The sequence below is a fragment of the Trachemys scripta genome, chromosome 5, assembly GCF_013100865.1.
Source record: "Trachemys scripta elegans isolate TJP31775 chromosome 5, CAS_Tse_1.0, whole genome shotgun sequence".
Taxonomy (NCBI): Eukaryota; Metazoa; Chordata; order Testudines; family Emydidae; genus Trachemys; species Trachemys scripta.
Window position 1 is genome coordinate 127522064 of NC_048302.1, and position 22794 is coordinate 127544857.

Genomic DNA, 22794 nt, shown 5'->3' on the forward strand with positions numbered 1-22794 from the left:
TGGTTCATTTAAGATTTTTACTTCATTTGATTCTACCCTTTTTTTCACATATCGTGCCACTCCCCCACCAGCACAGAAGGAACAATCAGTTGCACACATACATAATAGGAAATGACTGCTAAGGAAGGAGTACTGGGGAAAGAGATCTGGAGATCATAGAGGATTACAAGCTAAATCATGAGTCATCAGTATCACACTGTTGCCAAAAAAGCAAAAATAATTCTGGTATATTAGCAGGAGTGTTGTAAGCAAGACATGAGAAGTATTCCTTCCACTCTACTCCACGCTGATTAGGCCTCAACTGGAGTATTGTGTCCAGTTCTGGGTGCCACATTTCAGGAAAGATGTGGACAAATTGGAGAGAACCCAGAGAAGAGCAAAAAAGGATTAAAATTTGGAAAACATGAGGAAGGATTGGAAAAAAATGGGGTTTGTTCTCTACATTATATAGAAGAGAAAACTGAGAGGGGATATAACATTTTTGGTGCCCTCACTATGTATTTCCATACTGTAACATGTTTCATTGTCTTTTGAATCTATCCTGGATTTTCCTAAGTTTATAGTACTTTTTTTATTGTTTTTGCTATAAGTACAACTCCTCCGTAATGTGTTTTACTCTAAATTACAAATATGTACTTGCAACCAGAACTCCATCTTAATATTGTTTGTATCTGGGAATATTCCCCTCTCTGATATAAATGTCTCTTTGTATATTTTTTCACAGCAGAGTGTGTGTCCCCTTAACAGGACAAGAAGGGGCTCCTGATTTGAAGTGCAGGACACCAGTAGATTCCCTACCAGCAACCAGGGCCGTCTCTGGCTTTTTTGCCACCCAAGACAAAAAAGCCTCCTGCTGCCGCCTCCCCCAGCGCGGCAGGGGAGGGCGCCGAGCCCGGCCGCGGGCTGCTCTCCCTGACCGGCCGGAGTGCCGGGGGCCGGGCGGCAAGCCCGCCACGGCTCCGCTGGCGGCCGGAGCCCTGGCAGGAGGGCGGAGAGCCCAGCCGGGGCTCCGCTCTCCCTGGCCGCCAGAACGCCGAGGGGAGGGAGGAGTGCCCGCCGCGGCTCCGCTCTCCCGGGTGGCCAGAGCGCTGGGAGGAGGGCGGAGTGCGCGCTGCGGCTCCGCTCTCCCCGGCGGCCAGAGCGCCAGGAGGAGGGCGGTGAGCCCAGCCGGAGCTCCGCTCTCCCTGGAGGCCGGAGCGCCGCGCCGCACCACCCCTCTCCAGGTGCCGCCCCAAGCACAAGCTTGGTGGGCTGGTGCCTGGAGCCGGCCCTGCCAGCAACCCACTGAAAAGTTTGGGAAAGGGATCAAGCAGGGAACTGTCTGCCATAAATCAGCCCATGAGAGGGTGTTTTGTGTCATTCCCAGAATGAGGCACTTCCTTCCACGATGGCCCACACCTGATCTGCATAGTTTGTGACTGTGTGTGTGTGTGTGTGAGTGTGTATGTGTTAATGGTTTAATGTACGTCATGTGGTGTCAGTTCATTTCTTTGTGATCTGTACTGCATGGATAAGTGAATATTACCTTTATTTCCCATGCTCTGAATCTCTTGTCTGAATTTTTTTTTTAATTTTGAGCTAATTAAGCTTTATTTCTGGATTAATGTATTAATTCCCAGACAAAAACTACATTAAGATCGTAATTGTTCTTTGGGGAAGGGGCATCATTTGGTTCTGTGTTTGTACAGCACGTACCACAATGGGGGTCCATATCTGGGGCTTTGTAGGCATTACTGCAGTGCAAAAAAATAAATAATAAGAAGGTGGAGTTAAGGCTGAGAGTATTTGTAATTTAGGATAAAATCAGTGACAGGGATGTTGTCATGATCCAAACACCAAGGATTATAAACCCAGAAAATTAACAGTTAAGGTTAGACTTAAAAAAAGCAATAACACATTTTGTGGGATTTCACTAATGACCCTCTGTTGTTCAGCTGATACTATGACAAAACTTCCCTGCATAGCTAACTTCTCAGGATAGCAATACAATGCTAGAGTTTTAGGTTGTTAGTGGATGGGAGAAGTTATCCTCTTATTTTTCTTTTGGCAGAACATTTGAAAACTAGACTCTTGTGCTACTTGTGTTTATGAGTGTCTGCTAGACTTCATGCTGCATAGAGCAGGGAGGTTTTTGTATTGGTCTGTATCACTGTGAGAGGTAACGTATCGTACTGCTGACAGTAATAATCTCCAGCATCATCAGCTTCAACCTTGCTGATGGTGAATGAGAAATCAGTGCCCGACCCACTGCCACTGAACCGGTCTGGGATCCCAGAGGGACGGGTGGAAGCGCTGCGGATAAGAAGCTTAGGAGCTTGCCCTGGTTTCTGTTGGTACCAGGCCATGTAGCCACTAACACTGGAACTTGCTTTGCAGTTCATGGTGACTCTGTCTCCAGGAGACACTGCCAGGGATTCTGGAGTCTGAGTCATCACAATCTGCCCGTTGGAACCTGGCGAGAGAGAATACAAATTGGCAGGGCTGGGGTTGGGTAAATTGGACAATGACATTAACATTATTCCAAGCTCTACACTGAAACATTTGTAAACTGAACAGTAGAAATAAACTAAAAATATACCTGGAATCAGCATATAACTCTACAAACCATAGGAATTTTTCTTATAATTTGCCACATGTCTTATCAACACTTTTAACACTTGTCTGTTTCTTACCCTGAATCCAGAAAAGCAGCAGCCAGAGAAGGGGAGTCTTTGAGATCATCTTGCTTCTGTGTGTCTGTAAATGTTTGTCAGTGAGGCATGTAGTGGAAATGGAACCATTTATGTGTTCAGCAGCTGAGTGAGGAAACATCAGCCATGTGTGAATATGCAAAAAGAGCCCAGTTATGTAAATGATCAGATGTTAATGCCAGGGAGGAGCTTTGAAATATCTGAGTAGATGGTTTCTTGTGGTTCTTGGATGTAATATTTATAACATATTTGCATGATTCAGATGGTAAAGCAGCCGGAGTTAGCTTGACAAGCACAGGGGGTAACAACGACTGTTTGATTAATGATGCGTAGCGGAGCTAAAATCATTCAGTCATTTACTGTGTGGGGTTTAAATGCAATCAGCCTAGTCTCTTTTAATTAATCCATTTTCTAGTGCATTTTAATTATATTGATAAGCCAGATTTTCAAGGAAGCAGCTTTATGGTTCTCTGCATCAGCACCAGCGGCTGCATGCATTCTGCATGCCTGGAATGAAGGCTGTTCTCAAAGGCTTGAAGGGTGCACACAGGCAGGATGAAAATGAGCTCTGGAAAGAGGAGACCCAAGGTACGAGCATGCTCAGATTTTGGGTGTATGCACAGCACAGAAATGCTGAAATTGGTGTCAGTGTGCCAGGCTCCAGCTCTGCCCATTGTGTCTGTGCCCCTTCACCCTCTACTTCCATGGCATAGTAGGCGTCCGAGTCTGAGAGCTACAGGGGGTTGTGTGAGTAGAGCAGCGGGGCCTCCAAACCTGCTAAACTCCACTGCAGTTACCCCTCTCTACAGCTGCTGGCTCTTATGTGTGGGTGTGGCCAGCCCAGCTGTCACTGGGAAGCTGACTAAACACCTTTTCCATTGGCTCCTGCTGACTTTTACTACTAGACACAGTCTGAATGTGTCCACATCCCATGCCATTCTGGAAAAGGCGTCAGCATCCTTCTGCGTGGCCACTCCCACTTCCCTGCCCATTGGGCTGCATGCCTCCTCTGGTGTATCTGCCCAGTCCCTATGAAAATCCTCTGTGTGCCTATTGCCTGCGTGTGCGTCTGGGTTCATGTGTGTTTGGGGATTTGCTCCCATACAGACTTTTGTGGATCTGGCCCATAAGGTCTTAACATACTCTACAACAGAGCAAGTAGGCACCTGATCTTAACACTGCCATTTAAAAATCCCTAGGTTATATAAGACCATTTTAGAAGTGTATTTATAATGGCAGAGCTGGTTGAATTTTTTCCGAAGGAACAGCTTTCTGTCAGGAAGTGTGGAGTTAACAAAATCTAAATGTTCTGTGGGAACACATGAATTCTGTTCAAATTTTCAGGGGAAAATGTTGATAAGGTCAAAACATTTCCTTCCGATATAGTCAAAATGGTCATTTCGATGTTATCATTTTGACTGTTCTATTGTATTGCGTTGGGTGTTGTGTTATGAAGTTCAGTTGACAAAGTTTAAATGGACGTGTCAACCTTGTTGACATGAAAATCTTTGATTTTTCCAAAATGAAATTGTTTCCGATGCCCTGGGATTCCAGAGTGGGAATAAAGCAGAGAAAACTGTAGTGAACCTCAAGTCTCTGTGGATATGCTAGAGTCTGTGGTAGCCAAACTCTTTAAGTCCTCCAATGTTCTCCTTTTTATTGTGTGCTTGGAGATGGAATAAGTCACCCTCTTATTTCATGTTTGACAGAACATTTGAAATGCAGACAGTTACATCCGCAACAAACGGTAACTGCATTGCACACTGCAGAGAGTAGGGAGGTTTTTGTATTGGTCTGTATCACTGTGAGAGGGAATTTGTTACATTGCTGGCAGTAATAATCTCCAGCATCATCAGCTTCTACGCTGCTGATGGTGAATGTGAAATCAGTGCCAGACCCGCTGCCGCTGAACCGGGCTGGGACCCCCGACTGGAGGCTGGTAGCGTAGTAGATAAGAAGTTTGGGAGCTTGTCCAGGTTTCTGTTGGTACCAGTTTAGGCAAGTGCTGATGCTCGTACTGGCTTTGCAGTTGATAGAGACTCTCCCTCCCACTGGCACTGCCAGAGATTCCGGGGACTGAGTCATCACAATTTGCCCAGAGGAGTCTGGATAAAGAGAGAAGATGGGTACGGAATGAACAATGATACAATGCTGGATACGACGAATATTAAAACACTAAAACACAATTTGAATTTGCCAATGTGACTTGACACTAAAACACAACACATAGAACATTAATTCAATGAATCTGGTGGCAACATTTCTTATGTTCTGTCACATGGATCATTACATTTTCAAATTCTTTTTTTTCAATTTCTTACCCTGAATCCAGAGAACCAGCAGCCAGAGAAGGGGCGTGTGTGAGATCATCTTGCCAGACTGTGGTAGGAAAGGTTTGTTCATAAACCTGCAGTGGAAAATGAAACGCTTATAATTTATATGTGCTCAGCTGCTGAGTGAGAAAACCTCATTTGTATGCAAAATACATGTAAATTTACTGCACTTGTGTTGCAGCACAGAGTTGTGAAATGTTCATATTTGGCTTTTATCCTGCTGCTGCTTCATTTTAGAATGTCGTCGTCATGTATTTCCAGGGTTCAGATGGTAATATGCTCAGACAGCTCTGCAGTGCTTGCCTGTATCTTAGCAGATCTGACACATCTCCCCTGGATGTTCACTTGGGCTGGGCCACCAATTATCTGGACATGAGCCTTTATTTCAGCCCTCTCCATCTGAATACTTGCCGGATGTCACTCATTCCATGCCTTTGGAGTGTGCTTCATCTTTCTTAGACTAGGCAGGGATCCCAAATGGCTGGCCTCACCATCCGAGTATTCCCCACAACATAACTTGTAAGGGGTGTTGCTTAGTCTGAAAGTTCTATCTATGGAAGAACTAAAGAACCTTGGGCCTCATCTACAGATGTGCTGATCTCTGCATCTCCCATAACACTGAACAGAAGCTTTGGGTGCTCAGCGCCTCGGACAATCAGGCTCTCTCTGTCCATTTTTGGGCTTTAGTGAGGGAGAGTCTTAATTACTGATGTGCAGTGGCTGACTCTAAGGTCAGAGATCTCAATAGTCTCGTCCCAGGCCCCCTAACATGGCAAGGCTGGCCATGGCACAAGGATGGGTTGTAGTGTGGCAATAAGAGACCGGGTTAACCGTGTGTACCGTGATCCAGGTGTTTGCTCCTCCGCTGGGTGCTGTTTCTGCACCTACTATATCAAACTGTTAAACAAACCAGCAAATGATAGTATGGTGAGTGGAACTGGAGAAGGAGGGTCAGGTTTGAGGAGGAGCTGTTGTGGGCTCAGGAAAGCAAGCGGAGGCAAGGTTACCAGACAAACTCTAGAGCCTCCGTGTGTAACACTGGCTACTCAGCATGTTGAACAAAGGTATCTTTCCTACAGCTCTGTCTGCCTCCTGCATCACTTACTGCTGACAAACACTAATAGCAGAGGATCCTGCTTTGTGGTCAGACACTTGCACCATTCTCCCCACTTCACCAAATCATCTGTGCTCTCTAAGTGCCTCCAGGTCTCCTGCCTTTCCACTTTAGACAGGTTTTGTAGTAATATGGCACAAACCCATCCACAGATCCAATGAGAGCAACTCTAGCAGAGGTCCTGCTGAGGCCTTTATGCACCTTAAATTGCTCTATAAATTGCTCTCTTCTGTTAATTCTCTCTGAAGCACCTGACATTGGCCACTATCAGAAGACAGGATACTGGGCTAGATGGACCATTGTTCTGACCCAGTATGGCCATTCCTATGTTCTTAGTAGGAGAATATCAAACGAATACCGCTCTGTTGATTGACCAAATTCTGGGGACAAGTCTGTCATTGACCACTAGATGGCAATAGAAAGAGCACTTCAGGAGTGGAGATTTCAGTCAATCCAGACAAATTAATCATTCATAGGACTGCCCAAGCAGCTTTGAGCTAGGGTTACCATACGTCCGGATTTTCCCGGACATGTCCGGCTTTTTGGTCCTCAAATCCATGTCCGGGAGGAATTTCCAAAAAGCCGTACATGTCCGTGAAAATAGGGAGGCAGGGTAAGGGGACCCCGAGTGCGAGTGGCTGCAGCAAAGCCAAAACTAACAACTCTCCTGATATGCCGGGGCACAGAGGTGGCGGCGGCATCCAAGCGCGCATCCGCCTTCTCCCCGGGCTCCAACTTTCCCGGCTTCCGCTGCTCTCCACCGCGGCGGGGGCCGAAGCAACTTCCCCAGCGCAGCAGCCGCCGGAGCCCGGGGAGGAGGCAGCTGCGTGCTCGGATGCCGCCCGCTGCCTCTATGCCCCTGCAGACTTGGGGAGTTGTTAGCGCTCGGGCAAAAGATGCTCGGGGGACCCCGAATGCGAGTGGCTGCAGCAAAGCCAAAACTAACAACTCCCCCGATCTGCCGGGGCACGGAGGTGGCGGTGGCATCCGAGCGCGCAGCCACCTCCTCCCCGGGCTCCAACTTTCCCAGGTCCCACCGCTCTCCACTGCGGCGGGGACCGAAGCAGCTTCCTCAGCGCAGCAGCAGCCAGAGCCCGGGGGGCGGGAGGGAGGAGGAGGAATGCGGGGTGCTCAGGGGAGGGGGTCGGAGTTGGGGTGGGGACTTTGGGGAAGGGGTTGGAATGGGGGCGGGGAAGGGGTGGAGTTGGGGCGGGGGCGGAGTTGGGCTGGGGGTGGGGAAGGGGTGGAGTTGGGAAGGGGCAGAGTTGGGGCGGGGCCGGGGCCTCCGTGGAGTGTCCTCTTTTTTCACTGTTTAAATATAGCAACCATATGTGAGCACATTTCCTTGGGGAGTTGCAGTACTGTATGGTCTGCTGCATCTCTTTACTGTGCTGCGCGTCTTCCCTTTTATGTGTCCAGCTGTATATTTCAATATGCTGTTGATACTGTGAAACCAATTTTCCACCACAGAAGCCATCTTAGTCCAAACCCCACATGGACAGGGAATTTAGGCTCCTGTGTGTTGATCTGAGCACCCAGCAGTGCCATACAGGAGTCCTCCTGAGGCACCATTGTTTGAAAATGAGATCTCCCAATTTTGGCCAGGACGTGTCTGAAACAATCTGGCCCGAGGCCTTGTAAATACTTTTTGTGTTTGTGTGTCAGGCCGAAGTCAGAGGTGCACCCAGGCAGGCCAAACATTCTTGTTTTACTGCAACTACAGCAGAGCTGTTGGGTAGAGGTGATGGGAATCCTACAAGACTGGGGTGTGTCAGGAATAGGACAACATCCCTGAGCTCTGATGGGCTGAGACAATTCCTTTTCAACAAAAGAAGCTAGAATTATTTACATAATTTCCATTGTAATTTCATTATTGTACAAGCTCCTTATTGAGCAAAGCAAATACTTCCATCCTATTTCTGTTTTTAAACTTCCATATATGAAATCTATATGCTGGAGTTCTATGAAATTACTTCCTGCATGTAACAGACTGAATTGAGAAGTACCCAAAACTAAAAGTGTCTTGCACGTAGTGACTGTTGAACAGATGGTCACTATGTTACACACTGCGCAGCACGTGGGGAGGGTTTTGTATAGGTGGAACTTGGAAGGGGTAGTTGCATTAACCACCATGGACACACTCGTGCCCATTCATGTGCACACACCCTTTGGGGTCTCCATGCTCTAGACTTGCCCAGATACCATTTTGAAAATCCTGTCCAGGCTCATCTTCTCTTGTGTCCCGCAGCTCATGTGCATTTGAGGCTTGATCTAAAGCTCACTGAAATCAGTGGGATTCTTTCTGCTGACATGTGATCTCTGAAAAATTGGCCCCACAAGGTCTAGTCATACACTCTACAAACTGAGTGAATGTTCTCCTGATTTTAGTAAATCTATTCAATAAAGGAATCTGTAATTTGAATATTTTAGCAATGCGTATGAGAAACCTTACCCAAAGAGATTTTTATAGTGTCTGTTGGTAGGAAAGGAATGCTGCAGGCATTTTTGAAATGCATTCCTATAGGAATGAAATTTATGTATTGTAAGATACGATCCTTTTCAATTAGCAGATAGGAGGCAAATCAGCTGTTAATCATTTGCACTGAAAGAGATATCAGTGTCTCTGATGCATTGGGATTCACGGGTGGGATAAAGCTAGAAAGATTTTCAGGACTCCTAACACAAATATCTATGTGATCAGATAAACACGTTGGGTAGAAATTCGGTGTTACATTTTTTTTTACCATCTTTTAGACTTAGGTAAGGTACTCTCCTCTTTCAAGTTGGACAGAACATTTTAAAATTAAACTCTTATACAAGGAGGAAATGGCAACTAGAGCAGGGAGGTTTTTGAAGTGCTCTGCATCACTGTGAAGAGGAAGCTGCTACATTGCTGGCAGTAATAGTCTCCAGCATCATCCAATTCAATTCTACTGATGGTGAGTGAAATCAGAGCCAGACCCCTACCACCGAATCAGTCTGGGATGCCAGATTGCGAAGAGGAAGCTCCATAAATAAGAAGCTTAGGAGCTTGTCCTGGTTTCTTTTGGTACCAGTGTTTGCAAGGGCCAATGCCTGTCCCGGCTTTGCAGTTGATAGTGACTATCTTCTTCTGATGCTCACAGGGATTCTGGAGTTTGAATCATCACAATCTGCCCAGAGGAATCTAGGCATAGGAAAAACAATGGGTAGGGAATCGAACAATGATGCAATGTTGTGTATGATAACTATACCAAGCTTTACACTGAAACACTTTTAAGTCGCTAATATAAGTTTGTTAAAATGCAACAAAAATATGAAGTTAATTATTCTTTGCCCTCACCGGTCCTGCTGGATCCCAGCGGATGTGTTGCTACCTGCTGCCAGCTGCCTCCTGGTTCAGTTGTAAATGCAGACCCGTGGTGAAGTGCCCCCAGTGTTCACCAGGGAGAGCAGAGTCCCCAGATGCTGTAAGGTTGGAAAGAGTAAGAGATGCTACAGGGGGATGGGCCAGAGAAGGTGAATTGCAGCAGACAATTTTTTTTGGCCTCATGCACCACAAGCTGACATAGACCCTGGAAGCAGCTCAGGGGCAATAATCCAGGCCCAGCTCTCTGCTCAGATTCAGTTTTCCAGAACATAAGCGGTTAAGACTCAGGAGAGCTCAGGCCTGTGAGTGTGATTGGTTCAAAGCTCTACATTAAATAAGACGTTGAAGAAGTTGCTGGGCCTAGCAGGGCCGGCTCCAGGGTTTTGGCCGCCCCAAGCAGCCAAAACAAAAACAAACAAACAAACAAAAAAGCCGCGATCGCGATCTGCGGTGGCTATTCGGCAGGAGGTCCTTCGCTCCCAGGCGGAGTGAGGGACCGTCCGCCGAATTGCCGCCGAATACCTGGACGTGCCGCCCCTCTCCGGAGCGGCCGCCCCAAGCACCTGCTTGAGAAGCTGGAGCCGGCCCTGGTGCCTAGATGGTTTTCACAGCCCATTGTTTCTTATACAGGGCCTACAGGACACAGAGACAATCTACAGGAAGTGTTTCTTAGAGTAGAGTGAGGGAGCTAGAGCTAACAGAGCAGGGAAGTTTTTGTGCTGGTCTGTATCACTGTGGGGAGGAAGTTGCCGTACTGTTGACAGTAATAATCTGCAGCATCATCAGCTTGAATGGCGCTGATAGTGAGAGTGTAATCAGTGTAGCCACTTCCAGACCCACTGCCACTGAACCGGGCTGGGATCCCAGAAGGACGGGTGGAAGCGCTGTGGATGAGAAGCTTAGGGGCTTGTCCTGATTTCTTTTGGTACCAGGCCATGCTATTGTAAATGGCTGAACTGGCTTTGCAGCAAATTGTGACTGTGTCTCCAGGAGACACTGCCAGGGATTCTAGACTCTGAGTCATCACAATGTCTGCGCTGGACGCTGGTTATAAAGCAAAATAAGAATAAAGCTATAGGTCAATAAAACCATGCTATTGTCAATCCAAATGTTATTTGTAGAGCTAGAAAAATAGCACGTTTTGTTGAAAAAAGAATTATTGTGTTAAAATGTATCCCCTTTATCCAGTTCTAACATTTTCAACTTGCTTTGTTAAACAGAGTTTCTGCTCTTCTTTTTTCGTTTATTCTAAAGCAACATGGATAGAGTAAAAATGAAAATAAATAATCAAGCAATGCCACTGAACTGATAGAGCTCAAGCTACATCCTGTGATAGATTCTAAATTCATTTGACCATTGATTACTTCCTTTAGCCCATTTCTTTTTGGTTTGATTCTTACCCTGGACCCAGAGCACTAGCAGACAGATGAGCTGAGCCTGCGAGATCATCTTGGTTTGTCTGAATTGACTGGTGTAGATAAATGAAACCTAAAGAGTGAAACAAAAGTCTTATAACTCTCCTAAGACAATGAAAATATCAGTCAAATGTCAATATGCAAAAGCTCTAGGTTCAAACCTGTGTCATAGGCTCAGAGCAGAGAGCTGATTTGTTTGTAGCATTTTGGAATAGGTGGAGTTATGAAGTTCACTCCATGCAATCCACTTCTAGAATTTCAGGTGATTCAGCACATTTAGAGTGTGTAATACAGAGATATCTAGACTCTCCTCTGTAATTATGAAATCATGAAGTGTCAGTTAGGAGAAGTTTGACTTCAGCAAGTTTTATTTTATTTATTTATTTAGCGTGTGCATAGTCGTCTAGCCAAGCGATGGCATCTTCAGTGGTGTGATGCCGTTCTTCTAGGCCACCACTGAACCTAGTCAGCAGGCTGTGTTGTGCCGCAGCTGCACAAAGGGCTGTCACAAAAGCCCCATCGATACTGGTTGGCTGCACAGAGACCTTGCCCGGTCCAGAACCTGTTCAACAGGGACCATTGGCGCCGGGGCAGGTCAAAACCAGGTGGGCAAATTGTGGGGTCAGCGACGAGGGACTGGTTAGGGATTATAACAGATATCCATTCCTCTCACCAGAGTATTACCGCCCTAACATCCTGGTGTGGCAGATGAGACCATAATGGGTGACGTGATGGCAAATATGCAGCTGGTGGTTTAAAAAGGTCGTTGTACAGCAGCAGGCTTGGGTTGGCGCGTACTTTCTCCAGTAACCGGCCAGTGGCGACCTCTCATCTGATATGAGGAGGAGCAATATTGCTCAGAACTGGGAGCCATGGGAGTGGAGTCGGATGCGTGATGGCAGAGATGATGGCATGGCAACATGGAACTGCGTATCCACCAGTTTGGTGTGTGACGATCGACTCCAAACTGGTGTGCAGCACTCTGCCACCGAATTCGAGCTGACGTCCGCAAAGTTGGAGCACAAGCACCCCATGACGAACCTGCCATATTCATGCACTGAAAATGAGCAATCAATATTTAAAGTGACCTAAGAAAATAACAGTACTCTGAAAGACTTCTGTTAAATAATAGTGCTAATTACAGAAACAAAATATTGTGTCTATTTAGCAGATATTCATTTAACTATTATTTTGTTAGCTTTCTCTGTGTTTCTTGAGCAGAAATATGTTAAACGATGTGTGTATTCAACAGAATCATTGAGCTTTCTGTGGTGAATTCTTTTTGCTGCACAGGAGAATGTTTTTTCTTTTTTAAAATATAGTTATTAAAATCTGCTTTGTTGTATTTCTGTGTTATAGCAGGGACATGCAGTCAACTCTGTAGTTATGAAAGTGAAGCTGCTACTTATTTACTAACACTTATTTACTCAAAAAAAATTCCTTTTTAACTGATGCTTTCTCAAGTGTGTGTGTGTTTGTGTAAAAACTGATCACAATCAGTTCACCAATGTCTTAGCAATAGACAAAAGTATTTTTCTCCCTTCCCGTGTTTCGATCCCAGCGTCCTAACACCAAAGGGGTAGCTTAAATCATTCTAATGAAAACCACTGTTTTCCATAGAGAGATGGTAAGACATGCACTTTCAAAGCGTTATTCTCCAGTGCCAGACTCCTTGTACAATCATTTCCACCTGTGCAAAGTGAGTGCAAACTGTGTCCCTGAACTTTCACACCCTCTTTGCAATCACTACATTACACTGTAGTTACTGGTCTGAGATACTATCCTGTATGCAGTGTTGTTGTCCCCGTGTTGGTCCCAAGATATTAGAGAGACAAGGTGGGTGAGGTAATATATTTTATTGGCTCAACTTCTGTTTGTGAGAGAGACAAGCTTTTGCACTTACACAGAACTCTACTTCAGGTCTGGGCAACTGATCCACAGTGAGTGTAAGCTCGAAAACTTTTTTCTCTCACCAACAGACATTGGGCCAATAGAAGATATTACCTCACCGACCTTGTCTCTGTATTATCCTGTAGTTACATTGTGTACATGTTGGATAGCAGATAATTGTCTGTGATTTGTCTGACATTTTTCAGTCAATCGTTACCCTGTGGTTTGGTATGAAGCAAATAGAAGCTGCCTCATGCCTTAGATGACAGAGATTTGGAGTGTCTTTTCTCCCTCTATAATTGCCATCTTTTCCTGTTCTTCTGCTCTTCCAGACTCTTTCCCTGATGGTCTTCTCTTTTTCACCCCCACCTCTGTCTTCTTGTAAGCCAATTGCCCATAAAGGATCTCTGAGCTGAGTGTCTCAGGTAGAGGTGTGCTACACATCAGCTGTCTTCCCCTTACGGCAGGAGGTGAAGTACCACCAGTGGGCACCAGAGAGAACTGAGCCAGAAGGTATTTGAAGGTAGAAAAGGGGCAGATCGATGGGTTAGACTGTGAAAGTGGCGGCAGAAGGTCAGCTAAGAGCTGTTCCTGTTATCACACTCTGTTTACTTTTCCAGAGACCAGGCACACAACACACCTAGAAGGAGCCCAGGGGTAGTCATCCAAGTTCAATTGTCTGGCTCAGAGTTGGTGCTCTAGCATGTGAGTGGTCAAGGCTCAGGCTGGTTTGGATTTCTGCTCCACACACCAGTCAGTAGATAAATAAAAGGCATTTCAGGTAGCTGAAGAGCCTGCAATGTTATCACTGCCTCTGGTTTCTATAGCTAAATAAAGCTATAAATAAAAAACAAACAAACATTGGTTTATCCAGAATCAGTAAGTACATTATTTAACTACACTGTTAAATGGCACCTTTACTGCTTTCTTAATGTATTAGAAATTACCATGGATAGATTCAAAATGAAAAGAAATAACCAAGGAATGTTACTGGTTTGGTACAGCCCAAACTATATACTGAGAATTTCTTATAGCACAATCTCTCCTTGATTCCTTAAGACAGTGCCCAATTGTTTTGAACCTCACCCTGGATTCAGAGCACTGACAACCAGATGAACTGAGCCTGTGAGATCATCTTGAATTTACTGATGCTGAAAAATGAAAACTAAAGTGTAAAACAAAACATGTATAGCAACTCAGTCCAATGGAATGATATAAAATACCTAGACACCGATGTTGTCCCAGGCTCAGAAAGGATTTGTTTGCATTAGAATGTTTCTGTGGTTAAGTACAGAGAAACTACTACTCAGAGGCAGAATGTCAGAGGTTTCAGTGAGTTGAGAGTATTTTATATAGAAATATAGTATTTTAGACATTGGTGACACCGTATGGCAGTGAAGGGAAATTCAGTCTCATTGCTTTGTTATGATGTACACTAAGTATGAAGACCTCATACTTACAGTGAATTAAGAAATTGTGTGAATTATAATTGAGTATTTGTTAAAGGCACAGTTCTATCACAGTTACTCATGATTGGTAGCACCTCACTCCACATTATCCATTGCAGGAAAACTTGGCGATTATGGGCCAGATTTTTTATAAGTATTTAGGTGCCTGTACTCCCATTGATTTCAAGGGGTACTAATGTACATATGTGATAGACTGATGAAAGAGCTACAGCTTTATTGTGCAACACATTTATAATCCGATAGATTTTAAATAGCAATAAATAAAACAACATCATTTTATCTGTTACAACACTGAATAGATTATATTTACATAGTCACTGATCTTATTCTTCATTAAAGCTGGGTCTATCTTTTTTTTTTTCCTACCCAGAATCCAAAAAGCTTTGTTCAAACAGCTGGTAGAAGGAAAACAGCCTTGCACACTAGAGACAGTGGGAAGGTTTTTGTATTGGTCTGTATCACTGTGAGGGGGCGCTGTGGCCACCCTGCTGCTGACAGTAATAATCTCCAGAATCATCAGCTTCAACTCTACTGATCTGCCCACTTGAACCTAGATGGAAAATTGGTGGTAGTAATGAGAGCAGAAAGAGACTAATTGGCCAATGACATAACATGATTCAAGGCTTTAAACTGCAGCACATCTTACATTGAAATGTAACAGGAGTTATTTAATCAGAAGTCATGCCGGAAAGTAAGAACGAATTAAATCAAATATTGCAGCATTTCCTGCATTTTATTACATTGGTTAATAGCCCTGCAGACTGTTGTGCTGCTTCTTCCCATGAACCCAGAGAACCAGCAGCCAGAGAAAGTGACTCTGGGAGATCATCTTGGCAGGCGGTGGCTGGAAATGCTTGTCACTGAGCCTTGTAGGGGAAAGCGAAAAGTTTATAAGTTCTCAGCAGCTCACAGGGGAAATGTCACTTGTGCGAATATGCAAAATGTACGGAAATGTTCTGTATTGCAGATGGGTTGTGTATTTCATGCTGCTTGTGCACAATCTAATTAGTGAAGGGCATGAGCCAGAACACTGGTCTGATACCATCTACTGCTTAGAGGATCCAGATCCCATTATGAACTTCTCAACTTGGGCCCCGCTCTAGTTATAATTAGTTGTAATAACTTTGTGATTCAGATATGCCTCTACCCAGAATGGGGCTTCAGTGACATCAAAGTGTAACAGGGATGAATTGCAGGGACTAGAGTTGTTTTGGAAACCAGCTAAGGTCACACTTGTCCCTTCTTGCTCAGTTTTAAGCATGTGCTTCCGCAGTCTCTCTCCCTGGATCACAAAGGGAGCAGTGGATTTGACCACATAGAATGACCGCTGAGAGTGTAGAATGATTTCACTTTCACCTGCCGTCATTACAGCCTTGCAAACATTCAACTTTTTTTCCCCCTTTTCCTTCCACAAAACATGACAGTGAATCCCGCGGTGTTCTCATTGGTGCGTCTTTCTGCAAAGCCTGGCATGGAAGAAAATGTGTTTTGCTGCACCTAGTTTAAATGTGTGATTTGCTATTTGTCCTCATTGTCATTGACTAATGTGCAGTTATTAACTTTAGAACCATATGACAAGGAGGCACGTCTTCTGGAATTCATTTGTCGATAGTCATGAAAAGTTACCTTGATGCTTTGGTAGCTGACGTAGGTTCATTTAATTCTAATTATTTCTGAGAAGGCTTCACTACAGAATTGAATCCAACGGGATCATTGAAATGAATGGAGAGTCTAAAGTCCTACTCTGAGTGTGTTTAGGTAGAACAAAGGCACCTGAGTTGAAGAAAGGATGAGAAGCAACTAGTTGGTGTGGTTTGTGATACAGCAGAAATCTGTCCCTGACACATGGAGCCTCCAAGGAGGAGATTAAAGAGATGGAAACTCAGAGGGCTTCTTAACCCTGGCGTTGATGGAGAAAAAAAAATGGAGAATGGAGAATATTTGACCTGCAAAACTTTCTGTGATCTTGAAAGATGATACTAATAATATTAATATTCCTCCACATGCAGCCATACAGGTACAGGTTCAGATACTCTCTACTACTATGGAAGAGCACAGATGGGTCTGGTAAATACTTGGATGGGAGTCTGCTGAGTTACTAAAGGAAGCGGTGTTGATGGCTTAGTAGGAGACCCTCCTCTCTCTGAGCTTATACTGAATCCATGATTTCCAATGGCATTAGGGAAGCTGCACGGCAGACAACAGTCATTTGGATGAGATCCAAAACTAGAGCCAAGACAACTTGGGATCTTCAAACACTCCATGAGAAGTTTTGCAATAATAGGGATGAATATTAGCACACGTATTCTGGGAGAATAGACCTATCAAATACTCCTTGTAGGTCTAATGGGATACAATATACAGATATTGTGGGATTTCATTAATGACCCTCTGTTGTTCAGCTGATGCTATGACAAAACTTCCCTGCACAGCTAACTTCTCAGGATGGCAATACAATGCCAGAGTTTTAGGTTGTTAGTGGATGGGAGGAGTTATCCTCTTATTTCTCTTTTGGCGGAACATTTGAAAACTAGACTCTTCTGCTACTTGTGTGTAGGAGTGTCTGCTAGACTTCATGCTTCATAGAGCAGGGAGGTTTTTGCACTGGTCTGTATCACTGTGAGAGGTAAGCTGTTACCCTGCTGGCAGTAATAATCTCCAGCATCATCAGTTTCAACACTGCTGATTGTGAATGTGTAGTCAGTGCCAGACCCACTGCCACTGAACCTGTCTGGGATCCCAGAGGGACGGGTGGAAGCGCTGCGGATAAGAAGCTTAGGAGCTTGTCCTGATTTCTGTTGCTACCAGGACACCCATCCGCTAGCACTAGAACTAGCTTTGCAGTTGATGGTGACTCTGTCTCCTGGAGACACTGCCAGGGATTCTGGGGTCTGAGTCAGCACAATCTGTCCATTGGAACCTGGCGAGAGAGAATAAAACTTGGCAGGGCTGCGGTTGGGTAAATGGGACAATGACATTAACATTATTCAAAGCTCTACATTGAAGTACTTGTAAATTGAACAGTAGAAATAAACTAAAATTATACCTGGAATCAGCATATAACTCTACAAACCATAGGAATTTTTCTTATAATTTGCCACATGTCTTATCAACACTTTTAACACTTGTCTTTTTCTTACCTTGAAACCAGAAAAGCAGCAGCCAGAGAAGGGGAGTCTTTGAGATCATCTTGCTTCTGTGGGTTTGGAAATACTCCTCAGTCAGGCATGTAGTGGAAATGGAACCATTTATGTGTTCAGCAGCTCAGTGAAGAAACATCAGCTGTGTGTGAATATGCAAAAAGAGCCCAATTATGTAAATAACCAGATGTTTATGCCAGGCAGGAGCTTTGAAATATCTGACTAGATGGTTTCTTGTGGTTATTGGATGTAATAACTATAACATATTTGCATGATTCTGATGGTAAAGCAGCCGGAGTTAGCTTGACAAGCACAGGAGGTAACAACGGCTGTTTGATTAATGATGAGTAACCGAGCGAGCGGCAGGTTGAAACACAAGTTAGAAGAGTTAAAATCATTCAGTCATTTACTGTGGGGGGTTTAAATGCAATCAGCCTAGTCTCTTTTAATTAATCTATTTTCTAGTGCATTTTCATTATATTGATAGGGCCAGATTTTCAAGGAAGCAGCGGCAACAGCCGCTGCACTCTCCATCAAACACCTTTTCCATTGGCTCCTGCTGACTTTTACTAACAGACCCAGTCTGAATCTGTCTACACCCCACACCATTCTGGAAAAGGCATCATCACCCTTCTGTGTGGCCACTCCCACTTGCCTGCCCATTGGGACACACCCCTCCTCTGGTGTATCTGTCCAGTCCCTATAAAAATCCTGTGTGATCCTATTACCTGCTTGTGCCTCTGGGTTCATGTGTGTTTGGGGATTTGCTCCCATACAGACTTTTGTGAATCTGGCCCATAAGGTCTTAACATGCCCATAAACAAACAGGCACCTGATCTTAACACCGTCATTTAAAAATCCCTAGATTATATAAGACCATTTTAGAAGTGTATTTATGATGACAGAGCTAGTTGAATTTTTTCAAAAGGAACAGCTTTCTGTCAGGAAGTGTGGAGTTAACAAAATCTAAATGTTCTGTGTGAACACATGGATTCTGTTCAAATTTTCAGGGGAAAATTTTGAGAAGGTCAAAACATTTCCTTCCGATATGGTCAAAATGGTTGTTTCGATGTTATCGTTTTGACTGTTCTATTGTATTGCGGTGGGTGTTGTGTTATGAAGTTCAGTTGACAAAGTTTAAATGGACGTGTCAACCTTTTGACATGAAAATCGTTGATTTTTCCAAAATGAAATTGTCTCTGGTGCCCTGGGATTGAAGAGTGGGAATAAAGCGGAGAAAACTGTAGTGAGCCTCAAGTCTCTGTGGATATGCTAGAGTCTGTGATTAGCCAAACCTTTTGAGTCCTCCAGTGTTCTCCTTTTCATTGTGTGCTTGGAGATGGAATAAGTCACCCTCTTATTTCACGTTTGACAGAACATTTGAAATGCAGACAGTTACATCCGCAACAAAAGGTAACTGCATTGCACGCTGCAGAGAGCAGGGAGGTTTTTGTATTGGTCTGTATCACTGTGAGAGGGAAGCTGTTACATTGCTGGCAGTAATAATCTCCAGCATCATCAGCTTCTACGTTGCTGATGGTGAATGTGAAATCAGTGCCAGACCCCCTGCCGCTGAACCGGGCTGGGACCCCCGACTGGAGGTTGCTAGCGCCGTAGATAAGAAGTTTCGGAGCTTGTCCAGGTTTTTGTTGGTACCAGTTTAGGCAAGCGCCAACGGTCGTACTGGCTTTGCAGTTGATAGAGACTCTCCCTCCCACTGGCACTGCCAGAGATTCCGGGGACTGAGTCATCACAGTTTGGCCAGAGGAGTCTGGATAAAGAGAGAAGATGGGTAGGGAATGAACAATGACACAATGCTGGAGATGACAAATAATAAAACGCTAAAACACAGTTTGAATTTGCCAATGTGCCTTGACACTAAAACAGAACACATAGAACATTAATTCAATGAATCTGGTGGCAACATTTCTTATGTTCTGTCACATGGATCATTACATTTTCAAATTCTTTTTTTTCAATTTCTTACCCTGAATCCAGAGAACCAGCAGCCAGAGAAGGGGCGTGTGTGAGATCATCTTGCCAGACTGTGGTGGGAAAGGTTTGTTCATAAACCTGCAGTGGAAAATGAAACACTTATAATTTATATGTGCTCAGCTGCTGAGTGTGAAAACCTCATCCCTATGCAAAATACATGTAAATTTACTGCACTTGATTTGCAGCACAGAGTTGTGAAATGTTCCTATTTGGCTTTTATCCTGCTGCTGTTTCATTTTGGGGCTTTAGTGAGGGAGACTCTTAATTACTGATGTGCAGTGGCTGACTCTAAGGTCAGAGATCTCAATACTTTCGTCCCTGGCCCCCTAACATGGCAAGGCTGGCCATGGCACAAGGATGGGTTTGGAGTGTGGAAATAAGAGACTGGGTTAACCGTGTGTGCCGTGAGCCATGTGTTTGCTCCTCCATTGGGTGCTGTTCCCGCACCTACTATATCAAATTATCTGTTAAACAAACGAGCAAATGATAGTATGGGGAGTGGAACTGGAGAAGGAGGGTCAGGTTTGAGGAGGATCTGTTGGTGGGCTCAGGAAAGCAAGCAGAGGCCAGGTTGCCAGACAAACTCTAGAGCCTCCGCATGTAACACTGGCCACTCAGCATGTTGAACAAAGGTCTCTTTCCTTCTGCGCTGCCTGCCTGCTGCATCACTTACTGCTGACAAACACTAATAGCAGGGGATCCTGTTTTGTGGTCAGGCATTTGCACCATTCTCTCCACTTCACCAAATCATCTGTGCTCTCTAAGTGCCTCCAGGTCTCCTGCCTTTCCACTTTAGTCAGATGTAGTAGCAATATGGCACAAACCCATCCACAGATCCAGTGAGAGCAACTCTAGCAGAGGTCCTGCTGAGGCCTTTATGCACCTTAAATTGCTCTATAAATTGCTCTCTTCTGTTAATTCTCTCTGAAGCACCTGACATTGGCCACTATCAGAAGACAGGATACTGGGCTAGATGGACCATTGTTCTGACTCAGTATGGCCATTCTTATGTTCTTAGCAGGACAATATCAAATGAACGCTGTCCTGTTGATTGACCAAATTCTGTGGAGAAGTCTATCATTGACCACTAGATGGAAAGAGCACTTCAGGAGTGGAGATTTCAGTCAATCCACACAATTTAATCATTCATAGGCCTGCCCAAGCAGCTGTGAGCACATTTCCCTGGGGAGTTGCAGTACTGTATGGTCTGCTGCATCTCTTTACTGTGCTGCTCGTCTTCCCTTTTTTGTATCCAAATGTATATTTCAATATGCTGTTGATACTGTGAAGCCAGTTTTCCACCACAGAAGCCATCTTTGTCCAAACCCCACATGGAAAGGGAATTTAGGCTCCTGTGTGTTGATCTGAGCACTCAGCAGTGCCATACAGGAGTCCTACTGAGGCACCATTGTTTGAAAATGAGGTCTCCTAATTTCCGCCAGGACGTGTCTTGAACAATCTGGCCCTAGGCCTTGTAAATTCTTTTTGTGTTTGTGTGTCAGGCCGAAGTCAGAGGTGCACCCAGGCGGGCTAAACATTCTTGTGTTACAGGAACTACAGTAATGCTGTTGGGTGGAGATGATGGGAATCCTACAGGACTTGGGTGTGTCAGGAATAGGACAACATCCCTGAGCTCTGATGGGCTGAGACAATTCCTTTTCAACAAAAGAAGCTAGAATTATTTACATAATTTCCACTGTAATTTCATTATTGTACAAGCTCCTTATTAAGCAAAGCAAATACTTCCATCCTATTTCTGTTTTTAAACTTCTATATATAAAATCTATATGCTGGAGTTCTATGAAATTACTTCCTACATGTAACAGACTGAATTGAGTAATACCCAAAACTAAAAGTGTCTTGCCCGTAGTGACTGTTGAACAGATGGTCACTATGTTACACACTGCGCAGCATGTGGGGAGGGTTTTGTATAGGTGGAACTGGAAAGGGGTAGTTGCATTAACCATCATGGACACACTCGTGCCCATTCATGGGCACACAAACCTTTGGGGTCTCCATGCACTAGACTTGCCCAGCTACCATTTTGAAAATCCCGTCCAGGCTCATCTGCATGTGCTTCCGCAGTCTCTTTCTCTGGGTCACTAAGGGAGCAGTGGATTTGACCACGTAGAATGTAGCTGAGAGTGTAGAATGATTTCACTTTCACCTGCCGTCATTACAGCCTTGCAAACATTCAACCTTTTTTCCCCCTTTTCCTTCCACAAAACATGACAGTGAATCCCGCAGTGTTCCCATTGGTGCGTCTTTCTGCAAAGCCTGGCATGGAAGGAAATGTGTTTTGCTTCACCTAGTTTAAATGTGTGATTTGCTATTTGTCCTCATTGTCATGGTGACTAATGTGCAGTTAACTTTAGAACCATATGACAGGGAGGCACGTCTTCTGGAATTCATCTGTCGATAGTCATGAAAAGTCACCTTGATGCTTTGGTAACTGATGTAGTTTCATTTCATTCTAATTATTTCTGAGAATGCTTCACTACAGAATTGAATCCAAAGGGATCATTGAAATCAGTGGAGAGTCTAAAGTCCTAGTCTGAGTGTGTTTAGATAGAAGAAAGTCCTCTGGGTTGAAGAAAGGATGAGAAGCAACTAGTTGGTGTGGTTTGTGATACAGCAGAAATTTATCCCTGACGCATGGAGCCTTCAAGGAGAGATTAAAGAGATGGAAACTCAGAGGGATTCTGAACCCTTGCCTTGATGAAGAAGAAAAAAAATGGAGAGTGGAGAATATTTGACCTGCAAAACTTTCTGTACTCTTGAAAGATGATACAAATAATATTAATTTTCAGATACTATCTACTACTGTGGAAGGGCACAGATAGGTCTGGTAAATACTTGGATGGGAGTCTGCTGAGTTACTAAAGGAAGCGGTGTTGATGGCTTAGTAGGAGACCTTCCTCTCTCTGAGTTTATACTGAATCCATGATTTCCAATGGCATTAGGGAAGCTGCATGGCAGAGAACAGTCATTTGGATGAGATCCCAAACTAGAGCCAAGACAACTTGGGATCTTCAGACACCCCATGAGAAGTTTTGCAATAATAGGGATGAATATTAGGTCTGTTCTCCCAGAATATATGCGCTATCAAATACTCCTTGTAGTTCTAATGGGATACAATAATCTTGGGATCCAGGTGCATAGTCTTACTCTTTCCACCCCAATGGAGCTGAGCTTCAGCGGAGGGTGATCTGATCCCTGTATTTGTTTCTTTGATGGTTTGGGGATGTTTGGTGCTGTATAAAATGCCAGGAATATTTTGAGTTACTTCCTCTTTTTCATTTGCATTAAATCATAAAATTCACCATCTTGGTCCCGGCTGTGCAAACTGTTCACAGGGAGGTTTTTGTAATGGTCTGTATCACGGTGAGAGGGTAGCTG

General features: G+C 44.4%; 1 gene segment (V, D, J or C); it reads right to left on the minus strand.

The window, feature by feature from the left end:
* Positions 1–2105: 2105 nt before the first annotated feature.
* On the minus strand, positions 2106–17494 carry LOC117878380. The segment is given in 2 exon segments: positions 2106–2452; positions 17401–17494. Coding segments are annotated over 2 exon segments (396 nt in total).
* Positions 17495–22794: the final 5300 nt, after the last annotated feature.